Source organism: Myotis daubentonii, chromosome 1, assembly GCF_963259705.1.
Source record: "Myotis daubentonii chromosome 1, mMyoDau2.1, whole genome shotgun sequence".
NCBI lineage: Eukaryota > Metazoa > Chordata > Mammalia > Chiroptera > Vespertilionidae > Myotis > Myotis daubentonii.
The window spans coordinates 37,982,379-38,003,847 of NC_081840.1; the positions used below are offsets into that span (position 1 = coordinate 37,982,379).

General features: G+C 38.8%; 1 protein-coding gene across 9 annotated transcripts; it reads right to left on the reverse strand.

Annotated features, from left to right (window-relative positions):
* Positions 1-3,076: 3,076 nt before the first annotated feature.
* Positions 3,077-19,315, reverse strand: CDKN3 (cyclin dependent kinase inhibitor 3). Of its 9 annotated transcripts, none has more exons than XM_059695498.1 (8): positions 19,179-19,315; positions 16,945-17,027; positions 15,072-15,127; positions 14,498-14,542; positions 11,750-11,972; positions 7,731-7,762; positions 5,364-5,464; positions 3,077-3,294 (listed from the first exon to the last, which is right to left on the reverse strand). In XM_059695498.1, exons 1-8 carry the CDS (start codon positions 19,185-19,187, stop codon positions 3,208-3,210), a joined length of 636 nt encoding a protein of 211 aa, XP_059551481.1. In that variant the 5' UTR covers positions 19,188-19,315; the 3' UTR covers positions 3,077-3,207. The 9 variants fall into 9 exon arrangements, 8 of the variants coding, with proteins under 8 accessions (XP_059551481.1, XP_059551472.1, XP_059551458.1 ...); XM_059695489.1 differs by having other exon boundaries at positions 5,364-5,467; positions 19,179-19,314; XM_059695475.1 differs by having other exon boundaries at positions 19,095-19,244.
* Positions 19,316-21,469: the final 2,154 nt, after the last annotated feature.

Here is a 21,469-nt window from a genome sequence, read left to right on the forward strand (position 1 = left end):
AGCTCTTCTCTGCTCCTCAAATCAGCTTTTTTTTTTTTTTTTTTAAATGTCAGATATTTGTATAGAAAGGAAATAGAGCTGTAGATATACTTTGAAGCTAGCAAAATATTTTCTTTGGTACAACACTTCTCTTTTCCTCAGGTTATGTTTATGATCAGTGTTCATGGAATGGTATTGCCATGGTGCAAATAATGACTTCTGTTGCGTCTGTTATACCCAGCAGGGGGCTGGCCTTTCATCTTAGGTGTGGCTACAGCATAGCATTGTGATACATGGAGCCCATTCAAGTACTGATCTGTATTTAAAAGTACACATCTAAGTTTACTTGTTTATATAATGTAATACCCACAAATGTGCATCTCCCAATCAGTTGTATAGTATAATTGTAAATCAGAAATTCTGATAGCAAAAATATTTTAAAACATTCTTTTCATAGGGGAAAGACAAAAATATTGACACTGTGTCTGGTAATGTTCATGAAAGTACTCATAGTCACTCTTTTTGGAAACTAATAATAATGTTAGTCTCAATTGTTTTTTTGCTCAAACCAATCATTGATCTGTAGTCAGACCAGCAGCTAATGAGTCTCTGGGACTAATATATAGCTCAGAAGTTGGTTCTGAACTAATACTCCAGGGTGACATCAAGAGCAAAATGTGGTTCTATTTCTGGATATGTTGAGTAGCTTTTGTAGAACAATTTCACTAAAGCTAACGCTAAATGTTTAAAAGGGGTAAACAGCTTTGCTGTTTGTTCTGTTTGGTTTTGGAAAACAGTATTAACAATATAAGGTGATCAGTCTATGGGATGAGAGTGAATGTCTTATCCTACATTGATTTTGTTAATGCACATTGTGGGAGTGAAGATGTAGTGAATATCTTAACATGGAAAAGAATGAATAATTTTATTGTTCAGTGCTTTTCTAAACATTGCATTTCTTTGGTTACCATGTTTATGTATTCTGGAGAAGAAAAGTTCTTAAATAATTGATGACTGGGTAGACCCTAAAACTGCTAAGAGAAACATAGAATGTAGTTAGCTATTTGTGCTCCAGGTTTGTTGAAATCTAAGTTAACCTTAAAGGTGCTGTACCACCATCCAAAGAAAATGCCATTAAGTAGTCCTACCTTCCTAGAGCTTGATTTATTTTGCTTTTGTATATTTAATAAAAACCATCTCAAATGTTTCCTTGTGTAGTTTATGGATAATGGTTGGTTATAAAGTGTGTTATTCAATTTCAGCAGTTAACTTGGCTGGACCAGCACTCTAGACAGTCTCTCAGCCTCTCCTTTCCCACTGTTCTGAGGACTGACCCACAGGTTGGGCAGAGAAGATACTTTCTAAGACTGATTTACATATTAAATTTAATTGGACAAATATTTTTGCGTAGTGCCACCCCATGTTTCTCTGTGTTGGAATAATTGAAGTTTTCCCTTATCCCCTTGGTGCTAAAGTAGTTTAGTCAAGCATTTAAATGGAAAGGCTTAATGATTAATGAGCACTTGCAGTGGAAATTAATACATGCGTGTACTTGACAATTCAGTTGATTATAAAGGGTTTGATTAATCCAGGCCAGCATTTTCCCTCCATTTTCGTAAGTATTCATTAATAAGCCATAGGTTTATATTCGAAGAAAGCTAATATAAGATTTGGTCATGTCAATTTGAGTGACTTCCTAAAGTTTAATAGACTATTGTGATTTTAAGTTGTATTTGGTTATAATACCAAAATCATTAGGAAGGTCAATCTATGATTACAGCCTGTACTTTAAAAAAATAACCTTTCTTGCTATAACTTGGCATTTTTTGTATTGGAAAAGAAATCCCCAGTTTAAACATAGGAATGTTAAAATACTGATTGTATATTATGGTACGTACTGGACCTTTGATTTGAAGTTCCAAAACAGCACTAGTAATTGTTCTAAAATATTCCCTAATGAAATTCAAGTAGCTCAGCAGCAGCAAGAAGAATGTGAGACAAAATAAGATTTTTTTTGGGTAATTATATTATTTACAAACTAAGTTTTGATGGGGTGAAATTTACTCTGTCTTGTGTGCAAGTGCCTATGATGATCCTGGCTCACATTTGTGATTATAAGTAACCAAGAGAGCCATGGGACCCACCTCATATGACATTGAAACACTGATGTCTGTTAAAACAGGTGGCTTTGATTCATTGTATAATCCTTATCTATAGTCCAAATGACTGCTATTGGTAGCTCAGCCTTGAATTGAAAGACAAAAAGAGCCCTAACCTGTTTGGCACAGTGGATAGAGCTTCAGCCTGCGAACTGAAAAGTCCCAGGTTCGATTCTGGTCAAGGGCATGTACCTTGGTTGTGGGCACATCCCTAGTGGGGGGTGTGCAGGAGGCAGCTGATCGATGTTTCTCTCTCATCGATATTCCTAACTCTCTATCCCTCTCCCTTCCTTTCTGTAAAAAATCAATAAAATATATTTTTAAAAAAGAAAGACAAAGACTGCTGATGGGGAAAAAGACATGTTCAATAGCCTTAGGTAAGGTGAAGGAGTGAGAATTGGAGATTGTTAATCTGTAGATAAGTACTTTATACAATAAGTGTGAAAGAGGGATTAAAGTCATTCATGTGGTCTCTAGGGTGGAAAAAATGTTCTAAAACCGGAGCAGCTGTCTGAACCAAGAATTCTGTGTCTCTGAAAATGTCCAAGCAAATGCTGGCTGGATACACAGCTGTCGGGAATGATTCAGTATTGGCAGGGAGGTGAGTAGATCCATAGGATCCCTCACAATTTTATCTATGAAGTAGAAAAAAAATGGGAGACAGTTTGAGAGGAATAAAAAGTTAAAATTATTTAAATAATTTTAGCTTGCTTGGGTACCTATACCAATTTTCACACTTAGTACTGTTATATGCCACCCAGTAGTTACAATAGTAAAATGAGGTAAAGTGTGGTAAATAAAAATATGCAACCAAATATTTTTCCCATGTGCTTTTTTCAGCATTATCTCCAGGTAAAATACATCAGAGCAGCCAGTTCATTTCTAGAAGGAAAACTATATAGCAATTTTTTGTCCTATAAGAGATGAAAGAGACACAATGAAATTTATCAATAAAAGTTTTAGAAATATCTGCACATATACATTTACATTCAAGTTGGTAACGTGGTTTCACGTTAGAGAACTCAAATATCAGACATGGTCATATATATGCTGTTTGGAATTTTTTTTTTTATCTAGATACAGATCTTGATAGTGAATCTCTTGATGACAGGTGTGCAGCTAGTTTGTCCCGGAAGTCATGAAGATAATTATATTGCTGAAAAAAGTAAAGATATATTGAAATATATTGTAGAAAACTACCTCCCAGAGTAGTCTCAATCCTGGTAGGAATCAAGAATCAGAAACATTTGCTAAAAACAATCCTACATCCTTTGGGATAAGCAAGCATTTATATTTCAGTAAAGCTGCATAAAGTGAAAAACTGCTTCACAAATCAGAAGGTACCTTGAAACAGATGAATATTTTATAAATCTGTAAAAATCCTTTCTCCCTTTACTGGCAGGAGCAAATAAGATTTTAAAAAGGCAGGGAAGGCATTCTTTCTGTAAGTGTATTTTCCCCCGTGGGAGGGGGGTGTGGGTAAGTAGGGCAGAGAAGGACTTTCTAAAGCAATTAACTTTGGAATATTCAAGAAAATCTATTAATTTATAGAAGCCCTATTTTTTCCCTTTTTGTGATGACATAATCCATTTGGAATAATTTTCATATAGATAATATCACAAATCATTAATCTTAACAAATAAGCACATTTTAAAAAGTTTTAACTTATTTGGAGTTTTAGTAGCTTCCTAGAGGATATTCTTACTCTGCCAATAATCTCATTCCCTCTCATTACTGAGGGGTTGAAATTGCATACTGCTAATGAGGAAAAGCCTGTTTGCCACAGAATGCTAAGGTGATAAATTGACAGCCCATACTAATGTGGGCTTAATTCTCTCAAGATTAAAGATGAAAAAGTGCATATATGTGTACAGCTACGTGTATTTTATTTTGTTTCAGAGAGACACTTGAACATTTTGAATTTGAAGCCTCATTTGATCTTAACAAAGGAAGCTCTGTTTTCAGAACGTGTGCATGACCTTATTTGAGCACTGAGAGCCAGGCTGCTCGGGGAATTCATCAGTTGTAATAATTCACATTCATTACACTTGGTTAGACTTGCACCCTGGGAAGATGGACTGTCCAGCTCAGGGAACCACCTAAAAGCCAACATTCTTTAGTGCCTGCTCCTGCTTGAGCTTTACAGAGCTAAAATAAAGTGAAATCTGCAGAATCTTTTCAGCAACATGATTAATATATAATAACTAGAGGCCCGATGCACAAAATTCGTGCAAGAGTAGGCCTTTCTTTCCCTGGCTGCGGGCACTGGCTTCCCTTGCAGCCCTGGCTTCCTCTGGAAGGTCCTCTGGTCTAATTAGCATATTATGCTTTTATTATTATAGATATCCTTGGGTGTTGCCACTGCAGTGCTTTTTAAGTGTTAAGGGAAAAGTCAATGTGGAAAATGCCACTTTGATTATCCACAGTGAAAGATAATTAGCATTGCTTTACATTTTTTTGTATTATAGTCATTCATCTATCCTTATTAAGTGTTTGGGTGATATAAGATCTTCATTAGATCTTTTTTCAATAAAAATCTATCCAAGGAACTACATTTGGTTTTCATACTGATGTTACCAGTGGGTATTATTTACCAAGTTTATGGTAACCATCTCATTTTTCCAAGTGAGGATTCACTTCCAGAATTGAAGGGGCAAAAACTGAACAGTTGTAGATCCTGAAGAGTAAACTGGGAAGTTCAAATTTTTTCACTATTTTTGCAATATTGAATTTTTTTAGACATCCAGGTTATATTTAAATTAAAACAATTAAAATATAAACAGGTGATAATATGAATAATAGAATGCTTTGGATTTTTATTGTCCTTTTCATAATATAGGGGTTCAGAACCAGCCACCCCAAGACGTATGTCAGTGGTACATGAGTTATTTTGAGCTAAAGGCAACCGAGACCCTGTGGGCTCAAGAGAAACTTCCGCCACTCCCTCTCCAACCATCTACTAGTAGAGTGATTTGAATTACAGCCTTGCTGATAATGAGTTATTATTGGAGATAACTCATCTATATGGCAGGGCAAATTAATTACTGAACATAAATTTGATTTTTTATTGTCAATATCTCATGTTGATTTAATTATTCAACCAGCCAAAAAGAACCAGAGGAGAGAAGGGGACATCTTTTCCTTTCCCCACAATGATGAATTACCCTGTGTTTCTAAAGGTCTGCCCCCCAATCACACCTGCACAAAAACAATCCACCTCCGTACCTTTATGGTTTGTATTGCTCCAGATCCTCTTAGGTCTCTCAGGCTGTCTATGGCTTGCTGTGGTGATACTGTGTCAGACAGATATAGTAGGAGACAAGCGGCTACTAATAGAACATGATAGGAAAATAGTAAATTATTAACTAATAATGGTAGGGTAGAGCATTTTATATTTCATTACACTTACTTTGGTACAGAACACTAAGTTTGGTGTAATTGTTAGAAATGAATTAAAAGACTGAGGCCTTAGTATGTGTTTTTTGACAGTTAAATTGTAATTTTAAATGATTGAATTAAAAGTTTAACACTGGCTTCATTCTCTTTTTTTCACATAGCTTTATTGAATTACTAGAGGCCCAATGCACAAAATTCGTGCAAGAGTAGGCCTTCCTTTCCCTGGCTACCTGGCACTGGCTTCCAGCACCCGGGACCTGGGCTTCCCTTGCAGCTCCGGCTTCGTCTGGAAGGATGTCCGGTCTAATTAGCATATTATGCTTTTATTATTATAGATAATTCATATATCATATAACTATATAATTTAAAGTATATAAGTCAATGGATTACAGTGTATTCAGATATGTGCAGCCATCACCAGTCAGTTGTATGACATTTTCACCACCTCAAAAAGAAACCCTGTACCCTTTTGTTACCATCCCCCTACCACCCCATCACCCCAGCCCTAAACAACCAATAACCTACTTTCTGTCTCTATAGATTTGCCTATTCTACACATTTTTAATAAATGGAATAATATATGGTCTTTTGTGACTAGCTTCTTTCACTTAGCATAATGTGTTGAAGATTCATACATATTGTGGCATGTTCATTTTTATGGATGAATACTTCGTTTTTTGGATATACATTTTGCTTATTTTTCAATTGCTGGAAATTCAGGTTTCAATTTTTTGGCTATTATGAATAATGCTGCTATAAACATTCACGTATAAGTTTTTGTGTGGACATAACATTTTTATTTCTTTTGGGGTATATACCTAGGAGTGGAATTGCTGGGTCATGTGGTAACTCTGTGTTTAACTGAGGAATTGCTAAATTATTTTCCAAAGCAGTTGCACCATTTCACATTCCCACCAGCACTGTATAAGGGTTCCAATTCTTCCACATCCTAGCAAATGCTTATTTTCCATTTTTTAGAAAATAGCTATCCTAATGAGTATTAAATGGTATCGCATTGTGGCTTTTTGTTATTGTTAATCTTTAGCAGAGGATATTTTTTCCATTTATTTATTTTTTTTCCAGAGAGAGTGGAAGGGAGGGAGGGGAAGAGAGAGGCACATCGATTGGTTACCTCCCACAGGCGAGGATTACAACCAAGGTACGTGCCTTGATCAGGAATTGAACCCGTGATCCTTCGGTGGTGTTCGGGCCAATGCTGTAACCATTGAGCAACATTGGCCAGAGCTCATTGTGGCTTTGTTTTGCATTTCCCTGATGACTAGTGATGCTGAACATTTTTTTAAATGTTTTTATTGATTTTTAGAGAGGAAGGGCGAGGGATAGAGAGAGATAGAAATATTGATGGAGAAATTTCGATTGGCTGTCTCCTGTACACCACTACTGGTGATCAAGCCTGAAAGCCGGGCATGTGCCCTGACCAGGAATCGAACCTGTGACCTCTTGGTTCCTGGGTTGATGCTCAACCACTGAGCCACACCAGCCGGGCTGAACATCTTTTCATGTGCTTATTGGTCATTTGTATATTTTGTTTGGAGAAATATGTAGTTAGATATTTTTCTCTTTTTTAAAAATTGGATTGTTTGTTGTTTTATTATCAAGTTGTATGAGTTCTTTATATATTCTAGTGAGTCCCTTATCAGATATATGGTTTGCAAATACTTCCCCCATAATGTCTTTTGATAGTGTTCTTTGAAACACAAAAGTTTTTAATTTCCATACTGTCCAATACTAGAAGGAATAAATGTTACTCCAGTGTGGCATTTCATTAAATGTTTTTTTCTCTAATACCTTTTTTAAAGTTTAAAGTTAACATATGGTAATTAACTTTGGTTTTCATATTTATGTTACCAGTGGGTATTATTTAGAAGTTACTGTTGGTATCATAACACCTGCATACGGATAACATTAGAAAACCAAACAAAACACAAGAATGCAGGTGCTAAGACTTGTAAATTATGTTTTGCAGAATCCTCCAAAACAGTGTTGAAAACACCTCTCGCCCCCACCTCAGCTTCCTAGGGAACACCAAATTTAGGGCCTTAAATAAACTGATGGGTCTTAGCAGACTTATATTGTGTTTTGTTTCATTTTCATACCGTGAGCATATGCTCCAGAAAGAGGAGTTTGCATACTTGAAGTTAAAAAAACACTGAATAATGAAAATATATTTCTTACCAAGACAAGATCTCCCAATTCCTCCGTAACAGCTGAAAGGGAAGTACAGTTTTGAAATTTATATATTTTCATTCCATCCCAACAATTACAACGAAAGACTTGTTGTTTCTGCCATCTATTTTTAACTTTAATGCACAGCACAGTGCCTTGCAAACTGTGATTAATAAGTATTTGTGAGTTGATGAAGAGCAAAGTGCTTATTTATATGATGAAGAGCAGTTATTCTGAACACCTCTAAGGGTCAAGTAGGCAAGGTCTTTTTAGTGACCTCTTTAAACTCCAGGATCTACATCTGAGAAGTGGAACTTGTTACTAAATATGGTATAAATCAGACTATTTTACCAAATGCCACTTGGATTGTCTTCCTCTGAATAAAACCTTAGTGGTTACGGGACAAGTGCTGTCTGTATAATAACTCTTCATTTACCTTAGAAGAGTACAGAGAAAACATACCATAGAAGTTTAGAGCATGGGCTCTGGAGCCCCACTGCCTGGGTTGACTCTGGATCTATATTTATTAGATGCTTGAACCTAAGTAAATTACTTAGCTTCTCTGGGCCTCAGCCTTTTCACCTATAAGATGGTGACAGCAATAGTACCTACTTCGTAGGGAGGACTAAATGAGGTAACATCTGTAAAGGGCTTAGAACTGAGCTTGGCACAGAGTAAGAAGTAAATTAATGTTAGCGCTATAAAGATATTAGCAATTCTGCATAACTGATCTTGGAAAAATGAAGATTAACCTTGAAAACAACAAAATCATTTTAATAATTTTCAAAGACCCTAAAAAATGTATCACACACTTCCTAACTTTCTTAGAGCATATACTGAACCTAATTGGGTGCTGATGACTCATCCTGAACATCAATTACTGTAGTGTATTGTAGATGAAGCTGTACATACATGTCTCTGGACAGGACGTGAGGCAGAGGACCAGATGGGCACTGACCTCTAGAGCAGTAGTCGGCAAACTGTGGCTCGTGAGCCAAATGCGGCTCTTTGGCCCCTTGAGTGTGGCTCTTCCACAAAATACCACGTGCAGGCACACACGTACAGTGTGATTGAAACTTCGTGGCCCATGCACAGAAGTCGGTATTTTGTGGCAGAGCCACACTCAAGGGGCCAAAGGGCTGCATGTGGCTCGCGAGCTGCAGTTTGCTGACCACTGCAGAGAATTCATGAACTGGCTTTCTACTCAGTGTCCCAGATGTAGGCCTGTTTCAGAGATGAGGATCCACCGCAGAAAGGTAGATAGAGCACTGCAGTGGCTTTCTGAAGGTGACTACTACTTTACACCTCTTGCTACTCCTATCTTTCCTCCTCTGTCTGATTGGTTGATTGATTCCTACTCATCCTTCAAAACCAAGCTCCAATTTTATTCCCTGAAATGCCTTGCACTCCCACAGAAACTATCTCTGTCCTGGGTGCTGCCTCATACACACCTTGTGTGAGTTTTGCACTCACATGGTAGCATTGTTAGCTGTGGATTCCTTGAGGGTAGGGGCAGTGCTTCACAGTGTGTGTTTTGTATTCAGTTTGGGACACAGTATATGTTTTGGGTTGAATTGTGTCCCCCAAAAGATACGTTGAAGTCCTAATCCCTAGTGCTGTGAATGTGACCTCATTTGGAAACAGTCTTTGTAGATGTAGTAGTAATCAAGTTAAAATGAGATCATGAGGGTGGGCCCTAATCCAATTTGACAGGTGTTCTTATAGAGGAAAATACCATATGAAGGCACAAACACACAGGGACAATCATGTCATGACTGAGACAGAGATTGGAGTGACGCAGCTGCAGGCCAAGGAATGCCTGGGATTGCCGGCCACCACCAGAAGCTTAGGGAGAGGCAAGGCAAGACTCTTGTCTCAGAGGGAGTATGGCTGTTGGTGTTGATTTTGGGCTGCTAGCCTCCAGAAGTGGGGGAGAATAAATTTCTGTTGTTTTAAGCTATCCAGTCTGTGGTACTTTGTTACAACAGCCCTCGGAAATGGTATATCATGGTAGGCAAGCAGTGTTCACTGACTTTATAAAGGAATGAAATGTCCAGGGAGAACTAGTGAGACAGTGAAAAAATGTACCAGACCCTGTTTCAGAGGGATAAACTCTAGAGCTGTATGGTCATCTGGGCACTCAAAGATGGCAGAATGGAGAGAAAATTGTCTTTGTCCCAACAATAGTTACTCCAGGACACCTTGAAAGCTCTGGGACAACGAAAACTTCCAGTCTTCAGATGATTTGTGGGAGCCTGAAGCATTTAACATATGCAAGGCTGCCACCCATCTTTCCATCCTCTTTGTATTCTGTTCAAACTTCAGAGTATTTGTTTTGCTAGAACCTATTAGAGTGGATTTTGTTAAGCTTCACTAATCTGAGCTAGTTTGATCTCTGGAAACTTTCTGGTAAATCTTTCAAAAATTTACTTGAAAAAACACCAAAAGAAAAAAAAAATTTACTTGAAAAAAAATCTCAGAATTCGTTTGAAAAAAAGGGTCCAAAAATTGGAAAAGGTTTTTCACTAGCTACATCTAATTATCTAATGAATTTTAGGCTTAGAATATTTAGCAAAGACAACTATTTATTCTACAATTTTGCTTTTATAATTAGTAAAGCAATTAGTAATTGCTTACAGTGAGAGATGATGCTTTTCTCTAGAGTAAGTTTGCAAACTGTAGGATGGCTTCTAGTTCTTTATTCCCTATTAGTTCTCTGTCTGTCAAGTTCAGTTTGGCCACAAACAGGTGTGTGCCCTCAAAGACCCTGCACTACTGTGCTTTGCCTTCAGAACAGGAACTGCTGCATGAGGCCCGAGCTCTAGGTCAAAGAAGAGAAGTTGACTGGGCTTGCCCTTTTCCTAGGTCACCAGTTCTCAACCTGTGGGTCGCGACCCCTTTGGCGGTTGAACGACCCTTTCACAGGGGTTGCCTAAGACCATCCTGCATATCAGGTATTTACATTACGATTCATAACAGTAGCAACATTACAGTTATGAAGTAGCAATGAAAATAATTTTATGGTTGGGTCAGAACATGAGAAACTATATTTAAAGGGCCAGAAGGTTGAGAACCACTGTCCTACGTGGTCTAAGACTACTCGGTTATTTCGGTTAGTCTGCATAATTTCTAACTCAATGCAATGAATTCAGGGACGTTAGGGCTTTTGAGGTATTAGAGTATTTAATATTCTATCTTGTTTCAGAAAGGATTAAGCAGCTTATTAGGCTGCAAAAAGTATGAGCACAGAGAAGGACTGGTTGCTCCCTGTGGCTGGCCCTCTGCTGTGTCTCACTTCTGGCAGAGTGTCTGCTCTCCTTATCCACAGCACTACTTCTATTCTTCCTTTCTACAAGCTACTTTTTCTTCTCTCCTCTTTCTTTCTTAGCCTATTTTATTTTGTTTTAAGCTTTCATATCAGCAGCTGTGTATAGCCATTTGACAAACAGTGAGAGTTTCTCTTTCATACTGGCAGCAAATTCACATAATCAAATATAATTTTCAAGTTATATTTTTGAGAGTACCAGCACAACACCTGGTACAGAGTGAGCACTCAGAAATGTGCTTTCATTACTTTTGAAGAGTTAAGGACAATAAAAGAGTAGATTGCTTAGGATTATTTCTTTACTGCTGATTTTAAAAAAAATTGACTTTCTTGCTGTTGGAAGCAACTGAAAGGCTGATCAATAAGTTAATACAAAGATAATGCACACTCTTTTTTTGGGAGGGAGGGTCCTCAAATTGTAAGTAAAGATCTAAGACAAAAGAAAAGAAAAGCCTGTAACCCTATTCTAGAAATTTCAAAATCTACTGTTTTATTGTCCTTATTCTTCAAAAGTAATAAAAGCAAATTTCTGAGTACTTGCTCTGTACTAGCTATTGTGCTGGTACTTTTCATGCATTCTTTCTTTTTAATCCTTACAACAAAACAGAAGGTAAGTAATAACTGAATAAAGATGCAGTAATTGGAGAAGTCATTCTGACTGGGAACATTTCTCATGTAATATATGGAGAAAAGGAGAACTTACTGTATTAAGGTTTTTCGGTTATTTTTAAGGCATATTGCAAGCGCCTCCATTATTTCACAGCAGTTGGCTATGTCGGGAGTCCCTCCATCTGGGATTGGATGATGATGAGTAGTAATTCCATACTGTTGGTAGAAGTTCAAAAGGTTTGGGACTCTATATTTTGATAGTTCCCCTCTGGTGCAGAAAACAAATATGTCTTGTATGCCATAGTTCTTTAGTTCTTCTGCCAATAGACCAAAATACACAAACACACACCATATGGAGTTAACATTTCTTTTTTTAAAGGTATTACTATTATTTAAAAAAGATGTTTTTATTGATTTTTTGAGAGAGAGAATCATGGATGTAAGAGAGAAACATCGATTAGTTGCCTGCTGCACCTCCCCACCCCCACCCCCACTGGGATGGAGCCCACAACCTGGGCGCGCACCACCAGCAATCTTTCGGTGCACAGGATGGTGCCCAACCAACGGAGCCGCACCAGCCATGTAACTGGAGTTACATTTCTTAAGCTAAACTAAGTAAATAATAAATGATAATCTATAAATTTGAAGTGCTTACTGATAATCTAAAACAATATTGATCTGTCTTCAAACTAGGGTAAAAATTAAGTCACTATCCATAAAATGGGATTTAACGAAACATCTGCAATGAAAGGTGGTTAAAATTAAATCAGACTTTATAACTCAAAATGCTTTTTACTGAATTTAAAAATGAGTCAATTATATTTTTGTTCTTGACATTTTTTACAATATATGATTAAAAATAAATTTAACATTTCAAAATAAACTCTTGAGAAAGGATGAGAGCACTTTTTTTTTTTTTCTGTTTTCTTCTCACAAAACCAACCATGTTTGCTGCTTTCACCAATCTGTTGTTTTGTTTTACCCCAAGCATTGTATATAACGTCTCCAGCATGGCCATGGTGCCAGAGCTCTTGTATTCTCCCTTATATTCATACTGTACTACACCATCATGGATTTAATTTATGGACTAGGTCTTTAGGAAATAAAACACTAACTATACTAGAGTTATGCAATTTAGCTACTTTCACTATAATGAATATGAACCAAGCAATACTACCATAGGCCATTCTATACACCAGAACTTTCTTATGGCAATATCTAATTCTGGCTGAGCTGAGCCTCTTCTCCCTCCCCGCCTCATAAATGCAAGGATACTTAGCTATTTAAGTACAAAGTGCCTTTGATCATGAACCTCTAAGTAAAAAACAAATGATAATCTATAAATCTATTGCACTTGAAATGTGTCTAGTCCAAATTGAGATGCTTTCTAAGTGTAAAATACATATCTAATTTCAAAGACTAAGTACAAAAAAAACCTATCTCATGAATAATTTGTTTTATAATAAAAACCCATTGAAATGATACTATTTAGGTTATATTAGGTTAAGTAAGATATATTATTATGTTAATTTCACCTTTTTTTTTTTTTAATGAGACAACTAGAAAATATGAAGTTACATATATGATCTCTACTTGTGGTTCCCATTATATTTCAATGGACAGTGGTGCTCTAGATATTACTGCCATATTTTTATACTTCTAAAAAGATTTAACCTATCATTAACACACCTAATTATTTTTAAGAGGAAGTAATTTTCTATTTGCCTCTTGTACACATTGGGTAATTTCAATTATACAGTGGTTTTCAAAATTCCCTGGGAAGGACTTTGAGGAGGGACCACAGGGACTGCCACTAGGAGATTCTAGGTCTCTATCAAACATTGTCATTTTTAAAAAATACTGAATTGCATTGAAAAACAAAAGGTGTGGTAAAATATTGGAAACCCCTTTTATAGAAGATACTAAATAAATAGGGCTTTCCAAAATGTGCAAGGTTGGATCTTGAACCAGTGATTTACATTAAATATTCTCCAAATGGAAATTTCCTACCACGGTGGGTGTCTCTAACTCAGAAAATTTTTACAAATATTACAAGGGTCAACAAATCTATTAGCCTCTTTAAGTCTTTTTTTGGTAGGTAAGGAATAAATTAAAGAAAGTACATCAGCAAATTCATATTCTAAAACAACAAGAAAAAAATAAAGATTAAAAAAGTCTATACTGGTCAGAATCAAGTAATAACACATTTTTATTTTGATGTGTTATAAGGACATTGGTAAGACTAGTAGCCTTGAAATATTCCAGGCCAACTAGAATAAAATATTTTGAAAATCTGAGTTTTTTAGTATCATGCAATGTGTAAATTTCAAATTGGGGTAGATTATCAGGATATTTGTGAGATTATCAGACTTGAGGCTATAGTGGTCTGAACATCCTTGACCATGTGAAGATCAGACCTCACTCCATCTTTCCCACCTAGATGCTGGCTCCCTAAATTATCTATGTGGGATGGACAATTTCACTACTACCTCTGGGTTCCCAGCTCAGGCTTACTTTCCACTACCACAGTCAAGTCTGTAGAGAACAGCATTCAAAAATCTACGCAATGTCAGTTTTCCATTTACATACTTTTCTCCCTCCAACTTATACATTCTAAACCCAAAGGCAGTTTCTACGTATTTATTTTAGTGAATGATGAGTTTTCTGTACCCTTCAAAAATACCTCTTTACATATTAGAATAAGTGTGTGGTTTGAAATTTTATGAAATATCAGTCATTTATTTGCTATATTGAGAAGAGACTACAGTTTTTCTTTCTGACAAAGACTGTTAGTGTTATTTAAAAAGAAACGATTAACATGGTTGTTTCCTATTACACCTACCTGTATCTTTTTGGATATTTCTTCTAATATCTTTAAATTTACAACCTATAAGTAGTGATAAAACAAGTGAAAAAGTCAGTTTTTGGTCATATATTACAAGTATATTTTAACATAATATAGCTACTTAGACATTCCACATGATCATTAATATGCTTCAATTCCATTTTGACTGTAAATTTCAATTTCTTATATTCTTAGGAATAGAACCCAGAGATTTATAGATCCCAGCTGAAGGAACACCTAATGTGAGGATTATTTCTTCTATGTTCTTTTGGTAGTAAGTACCTAGCTATAGTCCCCAGCCTCACATTGTACCCCAGGGTTTACATTTTATTAAGATAGGAAAGTCAGAAATGTAAAACTGTGAATGTGGATCTGGTAGGGTGGAAGAGTGTACTTATGTTCCTTTACCTATGGTCCAAAAGTGAGTGTCCATGCTGATGGCAAATTCTATTACTCAGTATGGAGAATAATGTGTTAGCTGACCAAAAACAAAAAAGTAAACAAAAACCTAAAAAAGAAAAACCCCCACCTTTAACTATATCAGTAAGAAGCCAACGGTAGTGTTACCTACCTGGAAGAGCACATAAACCCAGAAACTGAGAACAATTCACTCGTGACAGGGGCAGCCTGAAAAGATAAAACTTCATCAAGTATAGTTCAGTCTTTAAAAAGTTATAAATGAAAATTCAATTTAGTAAACGTGTGTGCTTGCCACTAAACAAGAGTGTTTTAAAGGTCTATAGTAGTCACAAAACAAAAATTCATAGTTAAATATCAACGTATTGGTCACAAAAAGGCCTAGAAAAAACTGGAAGTTTTGAAACGGAGACTTGTCATTTGCTTTGTTACAATTTAAGTCCTAAAAAGTGGCAAGTTAAACTTACCTTAAAGATAATGCCTAGAATGCCGACACCTAGCATAAAGCGTTAAGCTACCCTGAGATATGTTGTCTTAGTAACCTTCAGAAATAAGCTGGAAAATGACCATCTGACAATATCATCCGTAGCATTCACTCTACATTACTATTTTAAGATTCCTTTGTAGGACCTCCTTAAACAGATATAATTTCATATGATAAAAAAAATCACAGGCCACCCATTCCTTGTAGTAATGGATTTTGGATAAAATGAAATAATTTCAAGAACCATATTCCCAGTTTGCAGTACTTGGGGACAACGGGGCAGAGGCTTACCTTATTTGTAAGACAGAAAATGAGTGTAGAGGAAAACGGGGCAACGTATAAATACCACTTGACTTTGAAAATTAGATGAATTTTTGAGTTTAAAAGGGAGTTTGGAAAGGGCAATGAAAGATAATTGCTATTTGATGGCAGAACAGAAAACTTTAAAGATAACACTTTTACTCTTTTTCTCTTCCTATAGTAGGGAATGGCTTTCTTTCTTTTTCTTTAAAAAATGAAAAAAAAAATGTATTGATTTTAGATAGGAGAAAGTGAGAGAGAGAGAGAGAGAGAGAGAGAGAGAGAGAGAGAGAGAGAGAAGAGAGAAGAGACACTGACTTGTTGTCCCACTTATTTATACACTCATTGATTGATTCTTGTATGTGCCCTGACCGGGGATGGAACCCACAATCTTGGTGTATCAGGAGGATACTCTAACCAGTGGTCGGCAAACTCATTAGTCAACAGAGCCAAATATCAACAGTACAACGATTGAAATTTCTTTTGAGCGCCAAATTTTTTAAACTTAAACTATATAGGTAGGTACACTGTTATTAACTTAATTAGGGTACTCCAAAGGCTTAGGAAGAGCCACACTTAAGGGGCCAAAGAGCCGCATGTGGCTCGCGAGCCGCAGTTTGCCAACCACGGCTCTAACCAATTGAGCTATTTGGCCAGGGTAGGAATAGCTTTCTTAAAGAAATAGATGATTATATTTACAGGCAAGAAAGAAAGCATTTGATTGCTGGGTGTAGAGAATCTGGTATAACCATAAGTCACTGCCAAGATTTGGAAGTTGGTTTTCTATAGAAACATTTGTATTTGTTATTGTATCTATGGCAATTGGCTTTTAATGTTAAATGGTCTGCTGATAGATGCATTACTGTGGCAAGTAGTTCTAGGATTTGACTACATAATAAATGATTAAATATCTTACCCTGTATGGTACATTGTTCTTTTGTCATAAAAGAATAAGTAGGTTTTGGAACTAAATGGGAGATCATTCCAATCGGATCTCAACTCCTTACTTACTTGTTTCTATATTGGTTTTTACAGTGTATAAAGGACACACACCCACCTGCAAAAAAGCCTAATTCTATCATAGATAGTAAATAAATCATGGAGTTAGACAATCTCGTAATTGTAATTATAATCAGTGGGAGAGAATAATGAAATACTTTTAATATGTGGACTTCCTGCTATGAAAATTATGATGTACATATCAAATATTTTAGCTCATCATTGATCAGAAATGTTAACATACCATGATATCTGAATTGGAGTCTGTTCATCTTCAATAGGCTCGTCATCTGATGAGTCAAACTCACTTGTCTGCAATGAAATAGGCTTCAAAAGAAATTAGTTATGTTAAATAACTGTAAAGAATATTTACATATCATCTTAGTATAACTGATCTTTGCTTAAACACACACTGAATGCATATTTGCAATTTATCCAATCTGGAATGCCAGAGAGATTAGCAATAACAATAATAAATTACTGTGATTCACCATACTATTAATAATTACAGCACACTGCAGTAGAGTTGGATTGGGAATCAAGAAACCCGGCTTCTGGTATTGGCTCTACCACTTAGTGTATAAGTGATGTCATTTAAATCTGGATCTCAGTTTTTCACAACTATAAAGTGAGATTTACTCACTCATTCACAAACATTTCTTGGACACCTTCCTTTGCCAAGTTCTGGAGACCAAAGATCCATAAAATAAACAGCCTACCTTCAGTTTAGTTGGAAACACACATGTGTGCACAGATTACAGAAGATTTTAAATGCTAACATGGAAGCATAATCTATGCATTTTGGGGCAGAAAGGGGAGTGAATAACTGCTTTGGGAGCTGGAGAAAGCTTCACAGAGGAGATGCATTAGCTGGGTTTTGAGGGGTGAGCAGGAGGTTTGGGGCAGAGAGGGAAGAAGTTAAGGCTATTAGGACAAACGGAGAAAGGGCTGTGCATTTGGAAACAGATCCGAGCAGAGGAGATGAAGCTAGAGATGTTTTACCTACCCCATTTATGAAAAAATAACCCCCACACAGCCTAGCAGTTTGAATGAGATAGGGGTTTAGGTGGAATAACCTGCCCTCAACTTTGAAAGATTGAGGTGGACTCTGTATGCTGACCTAAGGAGTTGGAACTCAATCCTGCAGGCATCATTTCTACATGGCAGACTGTTGGGAGTTGTAGAGCACCAATAAGAACACACCTTTCTTCTAATCCTTACTTGGAAACGACTGAGAGATAAACCACAGGAAAGGCAAGTGGAGATCAATCTGTCGGTTTTATTACTGGGTGTCACATGGCTTTAGAGCCGTGGTCGGTGGGCTTGTCAAATCTGCACTCCAGAATTGGATTCGTCCGCCCATGGGCAGCCCAGGACCACCCAGGGCTCCCCTGTGGCAGAAAGCACTTCCGAATGTACCCTCTGCAGAGGGAAGGGACGAGGGGGTTGAGCGACCCGTGTCCAGCTCCTCCCACACCTCTGGGGACAAGTGGAGGCCCTAGGAGGCCAGCTGATGTCCCAGCACACGGCGACCTGGGGACCAGTAAGTGTAACTACTGCCTAATGCCCTCGCCAGCTCGGACGCTACCTTCTGTACCGGCCTTGTTTGTTACAACACGACCTGACACAGCCACATCGGGCTGTGGGTTTGAGGTGCCTTGGACCTATCCGTATTAGTATTAAAAACTCGGCTCAAAGGAAAGCCCGGCGGTAAGCTGTCAACCTGAGGGGTAGGGGATGGGAGTCAGGTGGACTTCAGCTTCTTGCATTGGTCTGTTTTTCCCCTTTTCTCCCTCTTAAAAGCAGTTTTGATGATTCAAGACTTTCAATCTGTGTGGCCCACTCCGGCAATCCTTCTCAGACAGATTTACAGCTCGGGACACAGGTGCACGCTTCTGGCTCCCCCAGACCCAGGGACTCGGAACCTCAGGGAAAGGCACGCAGTGTGCCGGGGGGCCCGGGGGATGGTGACAGCGGTGACAACACCCGCGAGCGGGGATTGACAAGCGTCTTCCACGGAATTTCCCTCGTCCACGGGGAGGACAGCCCCCCAGGGGGCACAGGCAGCCCGCTACATCTTTGGGGGCCGGGGTATCCGGCAGACGGAGACGCTTAAGCTCTCGATGCCTCAGTTTCCTCAGGAAAACGGGCATGGCTGTCGCGAGACTTAGAAGACCCCGTAGGCGACAGCACAGCCCTCACCCGGCGCACGTCTTCCCCTTGTCCCGCCGGCCCACTTCTCTCAGCCATCGCTATCGCGGGCCCCGGGAAGCGCCACCTCCCTCCCAAACGGTTACTGCGTGAGTCGGCATGCCACCAGACCAGGCTGTCCAGCGGCCCAAGCACCGGAGAGCAGAAGGAAACCGAGATCCGGAATAGACTGACAGCGCTTACACAGGAAGTGGGAGAGCCCACACCAGAGGCCAGGACCGCTTCCGACCCTGCGGCTTCGTTCCTCCGAGCCTCGTCCCAACTCACCGGCTTCATCGCGGGCCGCCCCAGGTCGCGACCGGCCACCGTCTCCCTTCAGCCGCACCAGGGTCTCACCCCGCGCCGAGCCCGCCCTCCGCTCAGCTCATTGGTACATCCCTTTGTGAGGTGGGGCGCGGTGTCTTGTAGGAACCAATCACGCCCTCTCCCTGCTTCTGACTCCGCCCTCAGGCGCCCTGGCTAGGCCTCTGACCGCTCATTGGCTCCTAGGTGGCCTTTGAAAGACGCGCGGGAGGCGGGCCCTGTTGAACTTTGATTGGCTGGGCGGGCGTCCCCCTCCCGCCAGTTAGGAGGACGGAGGTGGCGGGGAACTAGGAGGAGCGGGAGCGTTCAAAGGCAGCCCCCGCGCTTTGGCAATGCTGGGAAGCCAAGCTTCCTTGTGGCAGGGTTTGGAAGTGGTATCAGGGTAGGAAATTTTGTTTGTTCTCTTTTAAAAAAAAAATTGTATTAGGGTATGGGAAGAGTGGGGGAGGCACTGCCCTGAAGCGTCTTATGAAAACACTACATCCCAGTGGCTCTCAACCTTCCTAATGCCGCGACCCTTTAATACAGTTCCTCATGTTGTGGTGACCCCCAATTTCATTGTTGCAAATTGAACATAATTAAAGCATAGTGATTAATCACAAAAACAATATGTAATTATATATGTGTTTTCCGATGGTCTTAGGTGACCCCTGTGAAAGGGTGGTTCGACCCCCAAAGGGGTCGTGACCCACAGGTTGAGAACCGCTGCCATAGACTTTATATTTATGGCTGTATCTAGTCATCCAAATACCATGGAGATAGCTAAAAATACAGAATATAAAGATACACTGTATGTGTGATATTTTATGTTCTTCGCCATTACAGGATCTAGACAGGTTAGGGTGTAGCTCAACCTTCCTGTTCACTAAATATGAATGAAATAATATTGTGTGAAGGGAAGATAAAAAGTCTCCAGATGGTTCTAAGCACCAGTGTTTCTTACATAATCAGTTACAATCTTTCAGAAATGTGTTTGATTAGTCCGTCCCCCATTCTCCAGTCCCCATTTTTCTGGCCATGGGGAGGAAGTCACCAGGAGCAATATTACCTGTAGAGCTGACAAAAATACGCAGAAGTTTCAGCTCCCTGACTCATGTTGTGAAAATCAGTGGGTGTCGTCGAGCTAGCACAGACTTAGGGACTGAATCAGTGAGCCCTTCACCAGAGAAACAGAACCCATAGGATATATACACAAAGAGATTAATTTTAAGGAATTGGCCTCTACAGTTGTGGAGGCTTGGTGAGTCCAAAATCCTGTGAGGCAGGCTGGGGGACTGGAGACTCACAAGGAGTTTTGGTTGGAGTTCAAAGGTGATCTGTTGTAGAACCAAGACTAGTTGATGTTGCATGTGAAATCCAAAGGCTGTCTGTTGCAAAATGACCCTTGCCTTTTTGTTCTATTCATGGTTTCAGCTGATTGGATCAAGCCTACCCACATTATAGAGAGAAGGCAGCTTTATTCAAAGTCCATCAATTTAAATATTAATCCCATCCAAAAACACCCTCACGGAGCCCTGGCTGGGAAGCTCAATTAGTTAAAGTGTCATCCCAATATGCCAAGGTTCTGGGTTCAATCCTCAGTCAGGGGATATACGGGAATCAAATGATGAATGCATAAATAAGTGGAACAACAAATAACAAATTGATGTTTCTCCTTCTCCTTTCCTCTCTCTCTAAAAATCAATAATAAAAAACACACAACATAAAACAAAAACACCCTCACAGAAACATCCAGCATAATGTTTGACAAAATATCTGGGCACCATAACCCAACCAAATTGACACATAAAATTACCTGTAACAGACATATCATACTTGATCCATCCATTCATTCAGTAAATATTTATTGAGCACCATCTGTGTCCTGGGTACTATTTATAGTGCTTGGAATATTGGAGAGAATGAAACAAAGTCCCTGCCTTTATGCAGCCCATTTGCTATTGGGGAAGACAGGTAGTGATATGTGCTGTGAAGAAAAATTTAAACAGCCTGATGACTGGAGCCTGATGACTTTTCTAGGCAGAAAAGTCAAAGAAGGCATCTTTGAGGAGATGCCATTTGAGAAACATCCAAATGAAGAGAGTGAACCATTTGAATATTTAGGGGAAGAGCTTTCAATCTGTCTCAAGAGTGAGGAGGTACAAAGGCCCTGGGGTGGGAATATACTAGGTGTGTTCAAGGAACAGCAAGGAGGCCAGTATGGGAAGAGCTGAGTGAGTGAGGTGGAGAGCGGTAGGAAATGAACCAGGGCCTTG